Consider the following 19807-nt stretch of genomic DNA (forward strand, 5'->3'; position numbering starts at 1 on the left):
CACGGCTTAGTTCGCAATGTGCATGTTTTGTTGTTAAATTCATCAATGAGAAAAAAGAGAAAGTATTTTTAAATACCATAAACAGCGTCGAAACATATCTATTAATTGATTTGTCTCAACAGGAAAATAATCAAATATTCTAACAATAATTTGATAGTGTTTTTTTTAAAGCATTCTTAAAATAATCAATCAATTTATTATTTTACTTTTTACTTTACTTTAAACACGCAGAAACAGTAAGAATATATTGTATCTATGATTACTTTGATTTAGTTCTGCAATACAATCAAACATTACAACCTCTGAAGGCATAGTCCACTTTTCAGGCCCTGCACATCACAAAGCTTCATCTACAGTACATGATGGCCTTTAATGCACGTTGTAGTTTACTGTGTCCCCCTGTTGAAGTTGTGGCGTTTGCATAATGACACCACACCTGCCCTCAATTTTCCTAAAAGCTGTGGAAGCATTGATTAACGGCCTAAACATGGCCGCTGAATGTGACCCGCCTGTCCGAGAGCTGTCACTCTACAAGAGTTATGCCACTGAAACCCCTCGCAGGGTCACAGCAGCTCGCTGATATAGTCAATAAGCTAAAGCTACTGTATCTGGCAACAAATACAGAACCAGGTGTTTAGCGGCGTTGTAGTTCTTAATTGCAATTAAGCAGTAAAGACTTTAAATTGTTTCCACAGACTGAGAACATGAAGAAAACTGGATAAAAGTAAAAGCTCGACGGTTTGAGTGAGTGGAAGGTCACAACATCGATCGTGGTTAATTGCTGATGTAAAAATCTGATCATTGTAGAGAATTGGTTCCCAAGGTTACAGTGGTCTGAAGCAGAATGTCTTTGGACTCAGCATATAAACGTGAGTCAAGTAAAAACATAAAACTATGGAGGGATTAGTCACATAAAGTGATTGGCGTTTGCATTAGACAATACCGTTGAATGTGCGTCACCCCCCCTGCAGCGGACTCTTCTTCATCTTCTTTTTCTTCTTCATCTGCTTCTTACTTCTTTCCCAAACAGCCCTTATTGTTCAATTTGTCCATAAAGACACACTTACACATTCATATACATAAAGACACACTTCACCATATTGTTGCTGGGAAAAGTTGTGCAGAAACATACGGTCTCATTAATTTCTTCTTGTCAGGAAGCTGCCATACATTTGACAACACATATTGTACACTTCACACACACAACACACACACACACACACACACACACACACACACACACACACACACACACACACAAACACAAACACAAACACAAACAAACACAAACATATCCATCTATCCCCCTCAGGTTAGTCTCCAGTTGGCTCACTAACACTCCCAGCTGACGTCTATCCCGCTCCATTAGTCTCACAACTGTTGAGGGAAGAATAAAAAATCTAAATATTATAATGTACATAATATGGATTTTATATCTCGTTCTCTCTTATTATCAGATCATTCTCCTCTCAAAACTCTTGTCTGATTTGTTTTCTCAACTTATTCATCAAGGGGCACTTAAATACTTAAATTAATTTAAACGGGAGTCATTAAAGACGGTAGAGAAAAGTTTTACAGGTTCATTTATGATGATTGATGAAGTTATGATGAACTCATTTGATGTGTTGAGACTAATGTGGCTCCATGTTCTGGAGAACACAACCTGGATGGAGACTGTGTTTGTCTGTTGTCTGCTATGGTCCATGTTTATGTTTACCTGGTCATTTTATGTGTCATAAGTGGATTTTTTATGGTTATTGATTATACACTTAATGTTAAACTGCACCCAGAAGAAACATTAAGTGAAGAACTGGTTCGCCTAAAACCCTTTTAAAGAGGTTTTCTAGTTTGGGTTTTCACTTCAAGGCCGTTTCAGATGCAACATGACAAAGGCACCGCTGTGTCCTCAAACCCATTACTTTCAAGGGCCTGCGCCGTGCAAGGACAGTCACGTGTGTCCAATAGAGACAAAGCTTCCAGCCTGCCAGATAACACACAATGGAGGAAAAGCTGATATGGTGTGTGTCTGTAGGCTCTGAATGTAATGACACAAGTTAACTTGCATATTGAGACCTCAGGAGGAATGGAAACAGTTTTAACCTGCTTGTCGTAGGTGTAGGGAAAAAACACCTATGACCATGAGGCTCTGAAAAAAACAGAGCCTCATGGTATTTAATCCATTGTGATCAAGGGTAGAATTAATTAAGGAAAGAAACTGCTGTTCCTTTAATCAATTATAATAAAAAAAACTAATAATTTATTATCATTTGTCCTCAACTGCTCCCTTATAACTTCACTCTCCCTCCATCCCTCATCCATCCCACCCCCCTGCAGGCTGCCGTACGCAGGCTACTTTGGAGGAGTTTCAGGCCTCAGTAAAAAACAGTTCCTGAAGATCAATGGCTTCCCCAACGAGTACTGGGGCTGGGGAGGGGAGGACGACGACATTTACAACAGGTAAGAGTGGAAACATGAGCTAACTGATATTTTCATTAAGGCGGTAAAGTTTGAAGAACCAAGACTAAACTAGATACTTGTCAAGAGCAGCATTTCCCAGTGAATACAGCTCACAGAATATTTAATATGATACCTTCTGTCAGGGTTATGTTCGATGGTAACGCTGGAAAACACGTCATCATTGTATCTTCAACTAGAGTCTGTTTACGTGGTGAAATCAGGTCCCTGAACTGTAAGTGATGCTGACGTTCTTCGTGGGGTGGGTGATTTACTATAATTGTTCAGAGAAGGAGAATGACTCGCAAATAAATTAACCATTTGAAGCGTTTGAGTCGGCTTTGAATGACTCGCTCGACTTCGCTATAATGATATTACTGTGGAAGTGTGCCAGCATCAGACCTGGGAGAATATTGTCTGCATGACAGGAAGACAGAAAGATGACTTCAGACCGTTAAATGCATTTCAGGGCCATTAGTTCACTTTATCGTTTCTTCTCCGATGTTTGTCTGGATTGAAGATTGTTTAATTTTCTGGTGGACTTATCCTCCGACTATTAAACAAATGACTGCAACAATGCGCAGTCATTCATCTGTGCCATAGAAAAGCATGGAAATACTGCAGCTATAGATTGTATATAAAAAAAAAATGGACAGAGACTCCAGGTCTGGAGAGTGAAGCCAACGCAGAAGGGCCTGAAACTTGCATTCTCTTGAATGACCACCAGAGGCCGACTCCATTGGTTGCAAAAATAGGTACATTTCTATAGAAGTTTAGGAGGAAATGACTAAAGTAACATTTTCCAAAGGAGTTTCAAGAATCTTCTTTAATACAGCATGAGGTTCATTTAGTTAGATATGGTCACATTTGCAAGAGACGATAAAACACAGGTATCCATTGGGGCATGGATACTATGTGATTGACAGCTAGTGCCGTCCATTGGCTGCACGTCGCAGGTGTAAGTGGGCGTGCTGTGCCCTCCATCTCTCAGTCAGGCTCCACCCTCCACTCCTCCATATATGGTTACTTCTGGTTTCAAAATACCAAGATGGTGATGGAAAAAAGGCTTCAAGTGGATTTTTCTCTGGTCTATTTATATTCATTGATATTCGCTCATAATATAATTTTTCAAAATTGCATTGAGATTTTCACAATTGAAGAAATTAGTTTTGAAAGTAAATTTATTTCAGTCACATGAACAGATGAATTTGTATTCAGAGACTGAGGCCTGACTGGATCAATTATGAGTGCACACACACTCAGCTACACACACTCACGCAGGACAATTCTGTGCAGACAAAATGCGACCTCCATCTTTGTATTCTATCTCTTTTCTTCACTATCAGTTTTTTCTCTCTGTGTGCGTGTGTGTGTGTCCCGCTGTCACTCTCACACTGTGAAGCTTATCTTCCGCCTCTCAGTGTAATAGCATTATAAGAAAAGTTAAACTGTACAACACCGGGAAAAAACAACATTTGAAAATTGCTGCTTTTGAGAATGTACTGTCAACACAGTATTCAGGAGAGATTACAGTTGTTTGGCAGCGTCGGGCAAGATATGATCGAAAAGATCTGTGTGTAACAGTCGTGTTGCGTGTGTGTGTGTGTGTGTGTGTGTGTGTGTGTGTGTGTGTGTGTGTGTGTGTGTGTGTGTGTGTGTGTGTGTGTGTGTGTGTGTGTGTGTGTGTGTGTGTGTGTGTGTGTGTGTGTGTGTGTGTGTACGTGCCTCAGGATGACAGATAAAGTTAAACCTCAAACTTTTCATTGGGTGATGGCTGAGCTCGGCCATTAGATGCTGTAGATTTCCCTCAAGATATTTCCTCCTCTCCGACTGCCATGAAATATGAAGTGACACGCAGGAGCATCATTAAAATCCCAGTATTAAAAAAAAATCTCAGACGTTGAATTCTGTTATTCAAATTTACTGTAACTTTCTAAATTCTTCCTCAGACAGAAACTGTAGATCTCAGAGACGCTTGAATAAATAAGCTTCTTTGTGGTATTTACCTTCCATTGTAGTATTTTAAACTTAAAGACCGTGTAATATAACTTTTACTTAACATCAACAACAACAGGATGATGGCAAATTGAATACATTTTTCAAGATTTTTCATTTTGTCTGCTGTCGGTTGCTTTGATAATATCAGTGAGGAAACCGGGTGGAGTGGAGGTTTAAAAGATCACGTAATCTTCATATAATCTCCGCTGTACGTCCCTGGATTGAGTCCATGTGGGGACCTTTCCGATCAGTTGAATGCGTCACCTTAGAAACTTTATTTACTAGAAAGAGCTAACACAGGAACTCTTCTCATTGACAGCTATGAATATCTCCGTGCTCATACAATTGAAAGATTAGCAACAATGACACTCTGCAAATGGAATACACTTTGATATATTTATTTGTAAGTGTTTGATTTATTAGTGCATTAGCTTAGGTATGATCAAACAACATGTTTACAACATTATTATTATTATTATTATTAATTTAACAACTCTCTAATGGATGTTTCTGATTCCCAGACAATGAATTCTAATTCTGGGTGATGTCATGATGTTTCATCTAGTTCCACCATTAGAGTTGATATTTGTGGTTGTAAGTAAATTGTCTCATCAACTCTTAGATGGAATCGCCATAAAATTTGATGGACATTCATTTCCCCTTCAGGATCGATTGCGAAGTTGTATCATCTCTTTACCTCCTGCACAGAACCATCGTCTGGTCCAGTACTTTGCTTTATGGGCAAACACTTGCAGAACTATGAGTGATAACGTTTCTTTTTAGTTTAGTGCTCCTTAGCAACATGCTAGCTTGCCCTGAGGCCTCTAACTTGTGTGATCTGTAGCTGAAAGTGTTCTGACCATTGGGCTCCAGCAGTGAGCAGAGGGGAGCGCGGAGTCTCCAGCTGAGTGAACTTACAGGCGAGTCGGCTCAGTCTCTCCGGACCCTGTGAAATGACCAGAAGAGAAGAGAACAGGAGCCGAGAGATAAAAGAGCCGCGGTTGAGATCACAGTGTTTGGCACCCATGAAATCTGCCCTCTGTTGTTAAAAGGCACCAGGGTCACAGGTTTGAACCCTGCGAGCAGCCTGGTGTCCAGAAGCCTCCCTGAACCTGACGTTGAACCCCCCCCCCATATGAGGACTTTTCTGATAACCTCTCTACAAAAAAGGAGCATCAACTAAATGACCGAATCTCTCTTTCATACTCTACCAAAGCACCCGCTCCCTGCAGCCCTCCGTGCCTCTGCGTGTTTCCCACTCTTGCTCCCCTCCAGCGATTTCCCTTTTTATGCTGGTCTTGATGCCACAGACCATGACATGGCCACTGCCTGAAATGGGTCCTGCTAGCTTACTGGCCGCCCGAGGGAACGAGCTGTTCCCGCTGCCCAAGCCTGCGGTGGAGAGGACACATTCCACTTAGATGACTCCCACTGCCACTTACCCATTACCCATTCCCCGTCTAAATCTAAAATGATATTAAAGAGAGAGTAGAGGAGAGGGGAAAGGGTTTTCTTCCTCGCTCTATTCTCACCTCCCTGAACACGCAGTAGCCTTGGGTAGAGGCTGCACCTCCCCCCAGGGCTTCCCCCGCTGACTAGCCTTCAATGCACACTCCCTTCTTTCCTCGCCCTCCTCCCACTAAACCTCCCAGCAGTGGCTTTCAACATAAGCCTGAGCCAGCATCATGCACACATGCAGCCACAAGGACGGCACATGTCCCCATGATGCCTCGACAGTGGTGTACGAGTCAGGATATTTTCTCTATTAACACTTGCATGCCAAGCCTTTGACCAACACTTGTAGTTTTTAGATGTATCTGCCAGAAGCCCAGAGTTGCTTGTTATTGTATTAATAAACTAATGAATATAACAAACAAGCCTATTTCTGTCCCCCAGACTCCAGCTAAGACGAGAACATCCAGTTCATCCTAAGAGATGATATATGATAACTCCACATCTGCTAGCTGGACAGTTTCAGCTACACCATGTCACAACACTTTATATTCATTCTTTCTCGACATCTCTGACCTATATAATGTGTTACGTAATAGGAATTTAAAGGCTTTACATGCCAGATGAAGGAATTATAACAGATTATAACAATGAAAGTTGAGCAGAGACTCCGGAGGTGACCTTTGAAATGTCAGCGCTTATCAGTTAAACTTTCTATATGGAAAAATAGATATGAAAAATTTGAAAAACTCTATTTAATTTTCCAGGTTTCATATAGAAATGTTATATGATAAGTGTTACATAGTCGCACAAGCCCCTTACATTGTTTTCCCATGATATTTCAAATATTGATTATTGCAGGTTGATGCTTCTTCTTCTTCTTCTTCTTCTTCTTCTTCTTCTTCTTCGTTTGGTTTATTGGCGGGTGGCAACTAACAGCAAGGAACATTACCACCATACTGCTGCTCTTCTCTCTCCCTTTGTATTTTATTGATGGTTTTAACTCTTAGGAAATGACTCTCTTAGTTTCTCTTTATTCAAAACTTGAACACAATACGCTGCTTGGCTTGTAGCTGTAGAGTTGTTCTCACACATTCTTCATTTCGCTCATAACACCATCAGAGTACCAAGCTGCCTTGTCCTTTGTTGGAAATATTCTTGCAGCTAATGTTCCAGAAATCATGAGGAGAATTTTGCAGAAAATTGGCTGGAATTACAGCAACCATAAAACACAGCATATCTGTGCAAGAGACCATAAGCTTAGGCCTTAAATTTATATTCCCTACCAAAATTCTTCCCCCCTGTTTCCCCTCTGTACTTTTCTAATATTGCACTGATTTTATTTTATTAGCTTTTCAGGCTGATTTAGAGGTAGTAGCTTATCAATCTTACATCGCTGCTCAGATCTCGGACATATTATTTCATTTAATTTATTTAGATTGGTGACTACATTATTAAATATCCCTACTTGGAAAGTGTGCAATCTTTCATTTTGTGTAAAAAAGACAACAAGCAGAAGGTTTCAAATCTGTCCTCTTTCTCCTATTCACTCCCACATGCAGCACTTTTCTATTACTTTCTCTCTGCTGTGCATCCTCCAACCCACACCACCTCCTCCTCCTCCTCTTCCTCCTCCTCCTCCTCCTCCTCCTCCTCTCTCATCTCATTTCTGGAGGAAGAGGGAACCGAGGCAGGACGTCAGACTTAACTCCCAATTCTCCTTCACTCCATTGCTCTAATGCAATTAACTCCACTGGTGGGAACAAGAGAGGAGAGCCTGAGAAATTCCTGATTAATTCAATCAAGTAGATCCTCGTGTGTGTGTGTGTGTGTGTGTGTGTGTGTGTGTGTGTGTGTGTGTGTGTGTGTGTGTGTGTGTGTGTGTGTGTGTGTGTGTGTGTGTGTGTGTGTGTGTGTGTGTGTGTGTGTGTGTGTGTCCGGACCACTTACCCAGAATACACACAAACACATGCAGTCCTTCTTTGCCTTAGGCTGCAAATAAAACATTTCATGGTGGATCATATAATCAGGCGGATATTTTTCCAAGGCGAGAGAAGCGCTGGACTCTTCACTCTACTTCACAAGATTAGGAGCTTTTCAAACGCACAAGGTGCTGCTGTTAGTTCAGCTGTTTTTACTATTGAATGGATTCACTCCACACTGCCCCTATATGGAGCCTTTAATAACCAGGGTAACAGCTCAGACATGATCAAAATGTCTTATTTAAAATGTTTACTGTATAAACTTCAGTACACGGAGCTTTTCTGTGACTGCTGGAGAATATAAGGCGAATTATGTTTGATGCTTTTAATGGGAGGAACAATGGAATTAGACTTTTTCCTGTGAACCCTCTTGTGTAGAAGATGAATATATCCACAGACGTCTGTACTTACACAAACGTCAACTCCGACTCAAGGATAAATTTAACACATTTTGTTGGTTAAAGGTCACTCTAACCTCACAAAACTTATGTTTAGCCATAACTCAAGCATTCATGTAGTAATTATCACAAAATATTCTTCCTGCAGTAGAGGTCCCAAGTCCCACCTCCTCAATGTTAGTGGATAGGACAGTGAACAAAATAAAAGATGCATATTTAATAATCTTTTTCAAAGATGGTGTCTCTCATTGTATGTAGATCTTCACACTGATGTATGTTTGGTTTTAATTAGTTATTTCATTTTAATAGCTATAGATATTTTAGCTTCATAGTGGGATAGTGGGAGGAAGTGGAGAAGCATCTTTATGTGCAGTCTGGACAGACATGGGTGTAAGCTGTAACTCGACTGGTTAGCGGAGGCGTACAACCTCGTTTTAGAAATATATGTCAGTCAGAGGCTGTTGCTTTACTCTTACTGTGGCACAAATGTTCTTATTTAGTACTGATCCAGTCTTTGAAAAAACAAAGTTCTCCGTTTTACTTTCTCCATCATAGCTCTCGTCATTTCCACCTGTCTCCTCAAAAAACTGCACAGAGGACCCCCCCGACTGCGGGGAGTTTTACAGCCGCCACCCACCCGCTGTGTTTCTGTGGAGGTGGCTGTCGAATGGTTCGGCTCAGGATAGTGTTCATCACACAGGAGACACTGAAGAATCCCATCCTGCTTCTTCACTGTGTCCTCAGCGCCCCGTCCGTTACATAATAATCACACTATGCTGTCACGCTATGTTACTGCCTACTGCTGTCACAGCAGTGAGAAATAATCACTCCACCGATGTGGTGTGGTGTTGGAGAGTGTGTGTGTGTGTGTGTGTGTGTGTGTGTGCGTGTGTGTGTGCATGTGTGTGTGTGCACGCTTCTGTTCCAGCTGAAGTTTTGTTTTGGTCAAGGGCAGAAATCTCTGCTGTCGACGAGGAGGAGGAGAAGATAGTTGATTAGTTTCTACACAGCACATTACAACACACGCATGCATCCACACTTACACACACGACCCTGCAAGGTCACAGCTGAAGTGGATGTTTTCTTTCACACGTTCTTTTGCACTGACTTCATACATTACCTCTGAAACCACACAAACCCTACTTCACAATCCTGAGTGTGTTCGGTGTGTGTGTGTGTGTGTGTGTGTGTGTGTGTGTGTGTGTGTGTGTGTGTGTGTGTGTGTGTGTGTGTGTGTGTGTGTGTGTGTGTGTGTGTCACTTTTCTTACCAAGTGTCTCAGACCAGCATTTATATCGACAGAGGCGCCCCACGCTCTGTATGAGACTCACAGAGGCTTTTGAACGCTGCAAGAGAAGTTAAGAGGTATAGGATGAAACAAAAGTTACAGATTTCAAAGAGGCACTGGTAATATTATCCTCAGGCAAACACACTCTGACCAACCTGTGTTTGAGAAGCCCCAAAAAAACAGCTTCTATTTTCTCTGAGGATTCTTTTTATTTTGCTGTTGCCCACGTTTGACAACAGAGAGGATGCTACAGTATCTCACAGTCCAGTTAACTATCGCCTCCAAAGCCTGAACATTTCCCACATCCCACAAGAACTGAGCACAATGAGTTCTACTGCTTCTAATTATGCCAAAACACAAGCAGATGAAACATTTGGTGAATGTGTTGGGCCTCGTGGTTCAAACCTGCGCTCATTAATCTGTTTTGTCCCTTCAGCAGATACACAGCAACAGTATCCCTCCTTTGGAGTCGTGTTTCTGTCCGTGTGATGAATTTCAGTCTAATTTCTACTTTTATTTCTGCTTGTTTGCTGCTGCTTATGAAAGGTTTGATGAAAGACTGAACCATTTAAGTTTTCAGCCAAAAACCTAAAACAATGTCTCTGGAGTGTTGAAGGCAGCTGCAGAGTCGGGTGCATTTAGTGTATTAGTGACCATTAACACATTTTTAGTAGTTTTTATCGAAGAGAAATCTCTAACTTCATTTTTGTGAAGCTTCCACACATAAGTTGTGTCCTCCGTAGATCTGTAATTTTCTTCAACGTCTGCACACTTTCACATTTACATTTCCTGAGAGTGATTAGATTCAAACGCACAACTGCACATTGCCAATTAAGAAAATCAATCACAGAGAACTAATCATCAGAACTGCAGTTTTCTTTTAGTTTTTCTCTCTCTCTCTTTAATAACCACAGTTTTAACTGTTGATAAGGACACTTGTTGATATCTTACTTTTTAGACAAGTAGTCTTATTACAAAGCTGTAAAGCTTAAGGCATTGTTGCACTGCACCAGTGGTTTCAAATCTTTTTGGCTTGTGACCTCAGTGTCTTCTTGGGTCACCTTGTCAAGTTTTCAGATGGTTTAATTTCCACTCTAAACTCCCCAGACGGTTTCATTTAAATAATCTCAAACTCTACAATATTTAACAAAAGGCAAAGATTAAAAATAAGTCTGTGAAATGATTCCAAAATGTATGTTACAGAATTCTTTTTCTTCTTTCCTCTCATGAATCATCTCTTGACCCTGCAGCTTCATCTTGTGACCTTTGAGAGGTTGGCAACCACAGGACTTAAACTTTTTGTAAAAGCTTTGACCAGCTATAATAATAAAATACGGTATTTATACATTAATGCATCAGTATTGATTATGCAGTATATAAAAATGCATCTGTCAAACTGTCGATTTTCTGCAAATACAAGTACTTTTAATGCTAACTAAATTGACCTGATAATACGTTTGTACTCTTTCTTATATGCAGGAGTTACACTTTTAATTGAGTATTATTACACTGTGGTATTAGTACAAGTATTTAAGGATCTGAGTACTTCTGCCGGATGAAGAGCAATCAAGTCATATTTCTATCTCACTCTGTGCAGAGCAATGGGCACAAAGAAGATAATTTTAAAGATGCAGAACTGCACATAACGTAATGTATAACTCAGCTCACTGAAAAGCTGAGGAAGAGGAGTCTTGCTCACTCACATTATTTGCACCATAATAAATCTGTAAATTATGCAAATGCATGCATGCTCACATGTGCATGCACAGACACACACACACACACACACACACACACACACACACACACACACACACACACACACACACACAGACACAAAAGGCAGTCATCTATGCAATCGCACCAAGTCAGCAAAGAGAAGGAGAGAGAGAGGAAGAAGATTTGTTATTTAGTTTCTCAGTGAATTTATTTACGGGAGGGTTGTTTTATTGGAGTTTGAGTTTTGCATCTCTCGCTGGTTACTGTGCTTTTGAGAGGACAGGAGGAGAAGGAAGGTGAAATAAGCAAAGCCGTGAAGAGAAAAGCTCGTAGCAGGAGGGAAGAGGTGGAAAGAACAGAGGAGAGGATGCAGGGAAGGAATACAGGAAGAGATGGGCTGAGAAGGATGAGGGGGTGGGGGGTATGAAAAGCAACAGAGGGAGAAACGACAGTGCAGCAATAAACTACACAGTCTAGTTTAACATAAACACTAGCGGCAGGAAGAAACAGCTGGCGTATGGTGGCTCTGTTCAAAGTTCAAAAGTATTTACACCCTCGCGTCTAAAACTCATTAATTACTCTTCGCATCCATCCATCCATTATCTATACCACTTATCCTTTGAGGGTGGCAGGGGAGCTGGAACCAATCCCAGCTAACGATGGGTGAGAGGTGGGGTACAACCAAGACCGGTCGCCAGCTTAATGCAGGGCCGACATACAGAGACAAACAAGCTGCTCACATTAACCCTCATAGGCAATTTGAGTGTCCAGCTCAGCTAAGCTGCATGTCTTTGGACTGTGAGTCTACTCGGAGGAAACAGACACAGGAAGAATGTGTAAACTCCACAGAATGACTCTGGCCAGCTCACATGTTCGAACCCAGAATCTTCTAACCAGTGCACCACCTTGCATGTCACATCAAAATTGTGTTACATGTGTTTCTGGCAATGGAGTCAGCTGTTTCCCTCTCTTTCCACTATTAACACTCAGATAAACGCATTCCTGACTCTAGCTTCATATTTAAATGTTCTCGTGTAATCTTCTTGCAAAAAAACAAACAATTTCCCCAATGTTCCTTTAAATATCGAAAGAATGACGAAATTAGTCATTCTTCGACAAAATAAAACATGAAAATCATATTTTTTCCGCGTGATGTATAGCCGATTGTTAGCCACGTCTGTGAACCTTTAATATACTGTACAAACATGTGGCTTCAGCCTCAAAAACCTGTTGATACAAAAGAGAGATGAAACGAAATTAGGAGGGGGAAGGGGGAAACAATTAAACAAGGGGGTAGAGAAGGAAAGCAAGGAAACAAGAAATGTAAGATTTGAGAAGAAGAGAGGATGGAAAATAAGGCAGAAGAGGGTCAGGCGTTCCGACGCAAGAGCAGGCATTTGAACGGTAGAGAAGACGAAGAGTTGCTGAGGAGCAATATCAGGCCTGAATGCTTTCTGAGACAGAGTCGGCATCGGAGCGTCGCGGGCGGCGAATGAGAATTGCTCATTCCGTACACACACACAATCCTCGATATGATTGCAGGTATGAATATCAATGTCTCCGTCAACCCTTGGGTTTAAACCAGGCTCTATGCGGAACAGATCTGTTGTTTGTGTTAGCCCCGTTCTCCATTTGTTGTTGCATTAGATACAAATCTCTGTGCAGGTTTGCCCTTGTATTGCATCTCGGCGGTAATACAACACAACCACTCTGTGTCTCAAAGTCTCACACTTTGCTTTAACTGAAACTCGCTGTAAATCCCCGGCTTCTCTCCCAGCTGGTGTCCGTGAAGTTCACAGCTCCTGTTCTTTCTTTGTAGGTTTTCCAGTAAAAGCTGTCGCTGTCAGTTTTGTTTGTTTGTGGTTGACAATGTTTGCAATATGGCTGTCTATTTGCTGAAATTTTCTCGAGGGGCTGTATGTGAGAACGATGATCGAGTCAGTTGCTCTGGACTATTTCTGGAACTTTTCCTGCAGTAAAATGTCTGTAAAATGTCCGAGTGAGCCCATGTGAGAATACAGCAGGAATTATTCTAGAAAATGTACAGCAGGCAAGTGGTGGTGTTGATGTAGTTTCAAACACACGACAGACAAGAAACTGGAAGAATACAAATATCCCCCGATGAAGAGGCGTCAGCATGTTTGGGGTCAAAGATTAATAAGTTGAACTTGAAAATCAGTGTAGTACTCGTTGTTCTCACTCCCTCAGCTGACTGAGCAACTGCAGCTACGGTCTTTGTGGGAAGTAATGGTTTTGGTCTGAGTCGACAAAGAGATCTTATTTCTCTTTGTGGGAAGTCGTGGCTTTGGCACGAGCTAAATCAAACTTTGATGCTGTGAAAAAAAAGATATGTTCCAATGTTCAGCTACTAAGAGGCTTCCATAGTCTGAGTTAAACAAATCAATGGGGTATCTGTCCTGGCAGGTATCAGTGGGGTTTGTTTTACTGGTGTTTTATAAAAACAATAAAGTTTCCACTAGCAAACTGTGTAGAAAGATCGAATCCTTCTCTCTCCGCTCTTTCTACGCCTCTGTGCTGGTGACAGACAGTGGCATTATGTTTTCAGTTTGTCCATCCATTTGACCATCTGTCCGTTTGTCCTCTTGTGAACACTATATCTCAAGAACGCCTTTCTGTCTTTTCTTCTTTCTTTCTTTCTTCTTTCTTTCTGTCTTTCTGTCTTTCTTTCTGTCTTTCTGTCTTTCTTTCTTTCTTCTAATTTGGTACAAAGGTTCAGTTTGACTCAGGGATGAACTGATAACATTTTTATGGTCAAAGGTAAGGTCACTGTGACCTCACATTTTTTGCCTCGTTATTTCTCTTAATATCTTAAGAATGCCTAAAGAGAATACTTGGCACGAATGTTCACATATGGATTAATTACTAGATGGAGTTATGGATTCATTGGCTCGATTTTCACCTCAAGTCTGCCTTTAGGGAATTTCTTCAAATTCACTTGGACTCAAAGATGAACTCGTTAGATTTCAGTAGTCAAAGGTTAAAGGTCACATTGATCCATATTATTGTGAATGCAGAATGTCAGGGATACATGGAGGGACTGTAATCACACTGGTTGGTGGAGGCATACAACCACAGGGCGGTGCTTCTAATTTATCTTCTAGTCTCCCTCTTTGCCTCTGTGTTTGTTTCCCTCTCTCTCCCTCTAATAGATGTGGTCTCTGTATGTGTTGCAGGATCACTCTGAACGGGATGAAGGTGTCCAGGCCAGACGTTCGCATCGGCCGCTACAGAATGATTAAACACGAGAGAGACAAACACAACGAGCCCAACCCACAGAGGTACTGCATCACTGTCCAAACTCGTTCTACGGCTTTACATTGGGATCGATCCCACCGCTTATGTTCCACAGCTACACACTCTGCACACCTCGAACTTTTTCACATCTGTTTGAGAGAATTAGGAATATGTGGCGCTGCAAATGGCACACTATCAATAACATGTCCTGATAATTAGTGTTAGCTACAGAGCAATATTACTGCTCAGAACACATGAGACAATAGGGGTCCAGCTGTGAGAGATGGTAACACACTATCACGATTCCTCGGTTCAATGTTGTATCTGATTTCATTCTGTCCATTTTTCCTAGTTAACTGGAGATGCTTTAACGAGAAGACTTTCCTTTGTTTTGCCCTTAAATTGTAATTCCCGTTATCACAAAAACACTATGACTGCCTCTTCTGCTGCTACAGTGCTGTATTTCTACATCCTAGACAAAGAAAATGGAAGTATGATGCTAAAAAAATACATAAAATTAGACTTTAATCAGACAATTTTAAAGGTTTGAGGAGTTGTTAACATCTCAATGCTGCTTGGTTCTTTGCAATTAAGAATCTATTCTGAACCACAGCGTTTCAGACCAATCAGCATTCGATGAAGGACGAACTACTGGCAGCTCAGGGCAAGTCTCATGTGCATCAGTTATATCAGAACAGGAAAGAATATATTCAATGGAAAAAAGAGCAAAGAAAATAACACTGAAGACCCTTCTTGATGGTTTTTGTCTTTTTCCAACTGGCTCCTGCAAATATGACAAGACAGATGGTTCATTCAATCACCTGCTGAGGATTTTTTGAAAAAGCCTTTTCCTTTCTTGGTTTCCAACAAAGCCTCCTCAGATGGTTCTGCATCAGGTTAAGGATTTGAGAGACATTCGTCTTCACTGATAAAACATGATCACTCCTAACAGGATGCTTAAAGATGCAACAAGCCGCTGAGGTGTGGACATATGCTGAATAAATAACATTTGTGGATTTCAAACATTTCTGGTTCTTTAAATTCGTAAACACTAAAACTGACTGTGTAGTCTAAGTTTGCTGCAAAGTCATAGCGGTGGAAACAGCTGCATCCTCAGATGGGGTCATCAGATATACTAAGCACCAAATGATGAAGCAAAATAAAAGTAAAAACCTTCCTCTGCAGACTTGGACTTTGCCTTTCTGGTCAGTGACAGATTTGAAGATTTTGCAAAACATTTCCAATAAAACAACAATTTATTTTCAGAGATATGGCCAAGGGGTTTAAATGTTGCTCTTCTGGCTTCATCCCCTCGAATTGCTGTTCAGACAAATGTGGAAAAATGCTTTCCCATATAAATGTGTTATGGTTTGATGAATGAGAACCAATATGCTGAGATGAGCCCTTCTAGACCCATTTATCACCAGGAGTATAGCACCTCATATTAAGCTGCTTAAACATGGATTATCACTGTTAATTCTCCTCTAGAAAGCCCTGTTTTCATGCCTGAATTGGCCGGTGCAGCGATGCCTCTCAACACAAAAATCGATAGCTGCTGCAGCTGAGGCACAATGAAGACATAGTGAACCCTGTTCTCTCCTCCAATATTGTTTTAGTTAGATTTCTTGTGAAATTATTGTGTCACAGTGTTTTGACAGGACTGCGCCGCCTCATGGTTTTAGCTGTGGCTCTTAAATTGGTTTATAAGATGATTAAAAAATTGCTGGCAGCGAGAGTCATGTGTGAGAGAAGTGACAGTTTTTCTCACGCAGTAAACACAGATAAACAAATTGTGACATGTTTGCTTTGAATTTCAGATTCACAGTTAAAAAAAGGAATTAAAAGTTTGATTATTATTCATGGAAAGCACCAAATCATATGGAGAGTTTACATCCAGTGATCTGACTGTAATTTTCACATAAATTGTTTTCCTGTTTTAAAGGCATTACACATTTTACAGCTAAATTAATCATGAGCTTTTTTCAGTAGTTAAAACTGAACTTTTGACTGTGGGAGTTGTACTTTATTCTCACCTTGACTGAAAACAGTCCCTTAAAAATACAGGACCTACTGAGTGAGAATTTCAAAAATACTGAAAATGTTTTAGGTGAAAATGACAAAAAAATAAAATATTAATTTATTTGTGAAAATATCTCACTTTCTTTTAAGAAATCCATGGATAGATTTTCTCAATGCTTATGACTAATAAGTAGCTGATGACTTATTAATGAAAATGGGGTTTGTTATAAACCATGTTGATTAGATTTAACAGAGAAAACCTTACACTTCCTCTGGCTTCACATGTGTATACCGTTTATTGGCAGTTTATTGTTTTGGTATTTTGTCAAATTTCCCTGTATCATTCCCTTCACCAACATCTGATGTCTGTGAGAACTACAACTTAGCCAAAGGTCAAGTCTGCGGCATCAACTGAAAAGAAATGACACTTTCTTGGCGACATTAAGATGTTTTGCTGCTGAAATAAGTGAAACGTCAGAACTTCATCTAGAAATGGATTAACTTTCAAACTAACAATCTGTACTGTAAAATGGCCTCAATAACTTCAATATGAAGAAGTCTGAAATAAACAGACCTGCACAACACGTCATCCATCATTGTTTTGAGAGAGAGAGAGAGAGAGAGAGAGAGAGAGAGAGAGAGAGAGAGAGAGAGAGAGATTCAACGATCCAACGATCCCACTGTAATTGCCCGCTGAATGGACACCATAGAGATGGGAGCCAGCTAGGTCAGACTAGTCTAGTTGCCTTCATCAAAGTCAATAAATCATGCGTGTGTCAGTGCGTGTGTGTGTGCGCTCATGCCTGCTTGCAGTGCGTGCATGCTTGATACTTCCCGTTTTCCTCCTCCTCTCGCTCGGCGCTCTTCTCTCCCTCTCTGGTCTGTGGACCAGACTTCCTCAATAAGAGGTGACACCATCAGGGACACTATTTATTTGAAGCCGATACATTATTCATAACGGTAGTGAGGGGCAGAAAGTAACGGGCCTATTAGTCGGCACAAACCTCATCTCTACAGCCCTTCTGGACACTCATTATACAGTCTCGGAAATTTCGGCTTAAAGGATATTTTTGAAAAGAAGTGGGATTTAGACTTGAATAAAGCACAGTGGCTCAGAAGAATCAGGACGTTGTTAAAGGAGGGATGACCATCTCATGGCAGTGTAGGCGAAGAGGGACGTTTTTTTGTTTTTAGCTCTCGCTGTGTCTCTCTTCTGGCCTGAAATTGTATTCATCACTTTTTATCTCCTGAAGATGAGATAAAGATTTTAGATTTCTTTTAATGCAGTTTGTATTTGCTGCAGAGTGTTAATCTCTCAGTCTATCAACCATCTGGTATTTTCTTTGACTGACAAACTCGTAGGAAAACGGTTGAGCTTTTATAGTGTTTACTTCTTTCATTACCTTAATCAAGTGACCGAAGATAGTTCCTTCAATCAGCACTAAACACAAAGTACAGCTTTGAAACTAAAATATTGGACAAATATATATTTTAACCTGAGGATAATACCTGATTAAAAGCTAGTAACTCATCAAAGTTATTACAGTTCATCCTCTGAGGGTCAGGAAGGTCTGTACCAGATTTATTACAATCAACCCCAATAGATGTAAATAGAATAGACATTGAGATATTTCTGTTTGGTGCAGAGTATTTGAACAGACACAGACAGACAGACAGACAGACAGACAGACAGACAGTCTAAATCATTAGACAACAGAAAGTTGTATTTAAGTAAGTATAATATATAAGTATCTCTTCCAGGACCTTTTGTGTTTTTATTATGATTTCCAGATTTCTGACAAGTTGCATTTCCAACTCGAAAATCAATTTCAACCACTTTCTTTTCCTCAAGGAGCTTTACACGAAGGTCTGTGTTTTGCCTGGATACTCAATGATATTTTTGTCTTTTAAGATGGTCACTGTGACAGAGGAGATACGTGTAGAGTCATAGGTTCCTGGAAACGTCACATTCACTTTGTACACCAACAACCTCCAACATCAATTTGTCTTTCAGAAATATCTTAAAACCCCGAGGCTGTACACGCAGAGGTCTGTCATTCAATTACACAGATAAGCCGAGCGTCTGTCTCTGCTCTTAGTCTTCAGGTGCGGAGTTACCTCTCTGTTTTGATTCAGATTAATGATAGAGCCTTTCGGGAGAGTTTTTCTGGAGTACCTGCGTAATGTCCAGCGTTTAAGGGAAGCGTCGTCTCGACTGTTTGATTAATGTTTACCGTCTCCCCTACACACACACACACACACACACACACACACACACACACACACACACACACACACACACACACGGACACACATTTGCTCAAATATGCACACACTCTCACACAGGAGTCCATTCTCTCAGCCCTTTGTGGTGGTGGTTAGGCATAGAAATGAGATACTGGGCCGGCAGAATGAAGAACGAGACATTCATCACCAGCAGCTAGTATCAGTTAGCATGCACACACACACACACACACACACAGACACACACCAACACACACAGTCCAAAGACGGTAACATATGAATGGAATATTGAACAGTGTTATTGTGCAACTCATTCATCTGAGATGCATAAAGCCACGCTTGCTAGAGAGAATGTGTGTGTGTGTGTGTGTCTGTGTGTGTGTGTGTGTGTTAGACTGTCTTTTGTAGAATCCATCAAGGGCCATTTCAATTTTTATAACATCCTTTGTGGGCCATACTAAATTATTGAAAACAAATGTTATATTATAATTTGTACTGGTTTGTTCATCCCTGTCCTCATCTGATTTTATTACTGCTTTTAATTTGAATCTTTGCTATTTTCAATATTGTTTTTAATTGTTTATTTTTATTGATGCCTGGATTTGCTTCTCCTGGGTGATGCGCCTGATGTCAGATGGTAGTGATGATGGTTTTTGCCAAATCGACTTGAAACAAAAAATACATTTTTGAAAAATATGCCTAATTGCTTTCTTTTCAAGAGTTTGATGAAAGACACCGGTCTCATGCCTGCATGCTAAAAATGAAGATAGAGCAAAGAGACTAGCTTAGCATCAAGACTGAAAACAAGGGGAAACGGCTAGCCTGATTGTGTCCATGCTTAGCAACATCTGGTTACCATGAATCTCTATTTTCTGCCTTTTTCTCTGGATAGACTCACACTACCTATTATAGTAAACAGATATATTAATCTTTTCACCTAACTTTTGAGGCCAATAAGCATATTTCCTAAAATGTCAAACATATCCCCTGAGATGTTTC

General features: G+C 40.6%; 1 protein-coding gene across 1 annotated transcript in view; it reads left to right on the forward strand.

Moving 5' to 3' along the window:
* b4galt2 (UDP-Gal:betaGlcNAc beta 1,4- galactosyltransferase, polypeptide 2) overlaps positions 1-19807 on the forward strand; it is a 123256-nt gene that overhangs the window by 96557 nt on the left and 6892 nt on the right. Inside the window, exons 6-7 of the mRNA XM_035171581.2 lie at positions 2335-2457; positions 14485-14589. Coding sequence (XP_035027472.1) covers positions 2335-2457; positions 14485-14589 — 228 coding nt within the window. The remainder of the gene's footprint in view (positions 1-2334; positions 2458-14484; positions 14590-19807) is intronic.

This window comes from Hippoglossus stenolepis, chromosome 11, assembly GCF_022539355.2.
Source record: "Hippoglossus stenolepis isolate QCI-W04-F060 chromosome 11, HSTE1.2, whole genome shotgun sequence".
Lineage (NCBI taxonomy): Eukaryota > Metazoa > Chordata > Actinopteri > Pleuronectiformes > Pleuronectidae > Hippoglossus > Hippoglossus stenolepis.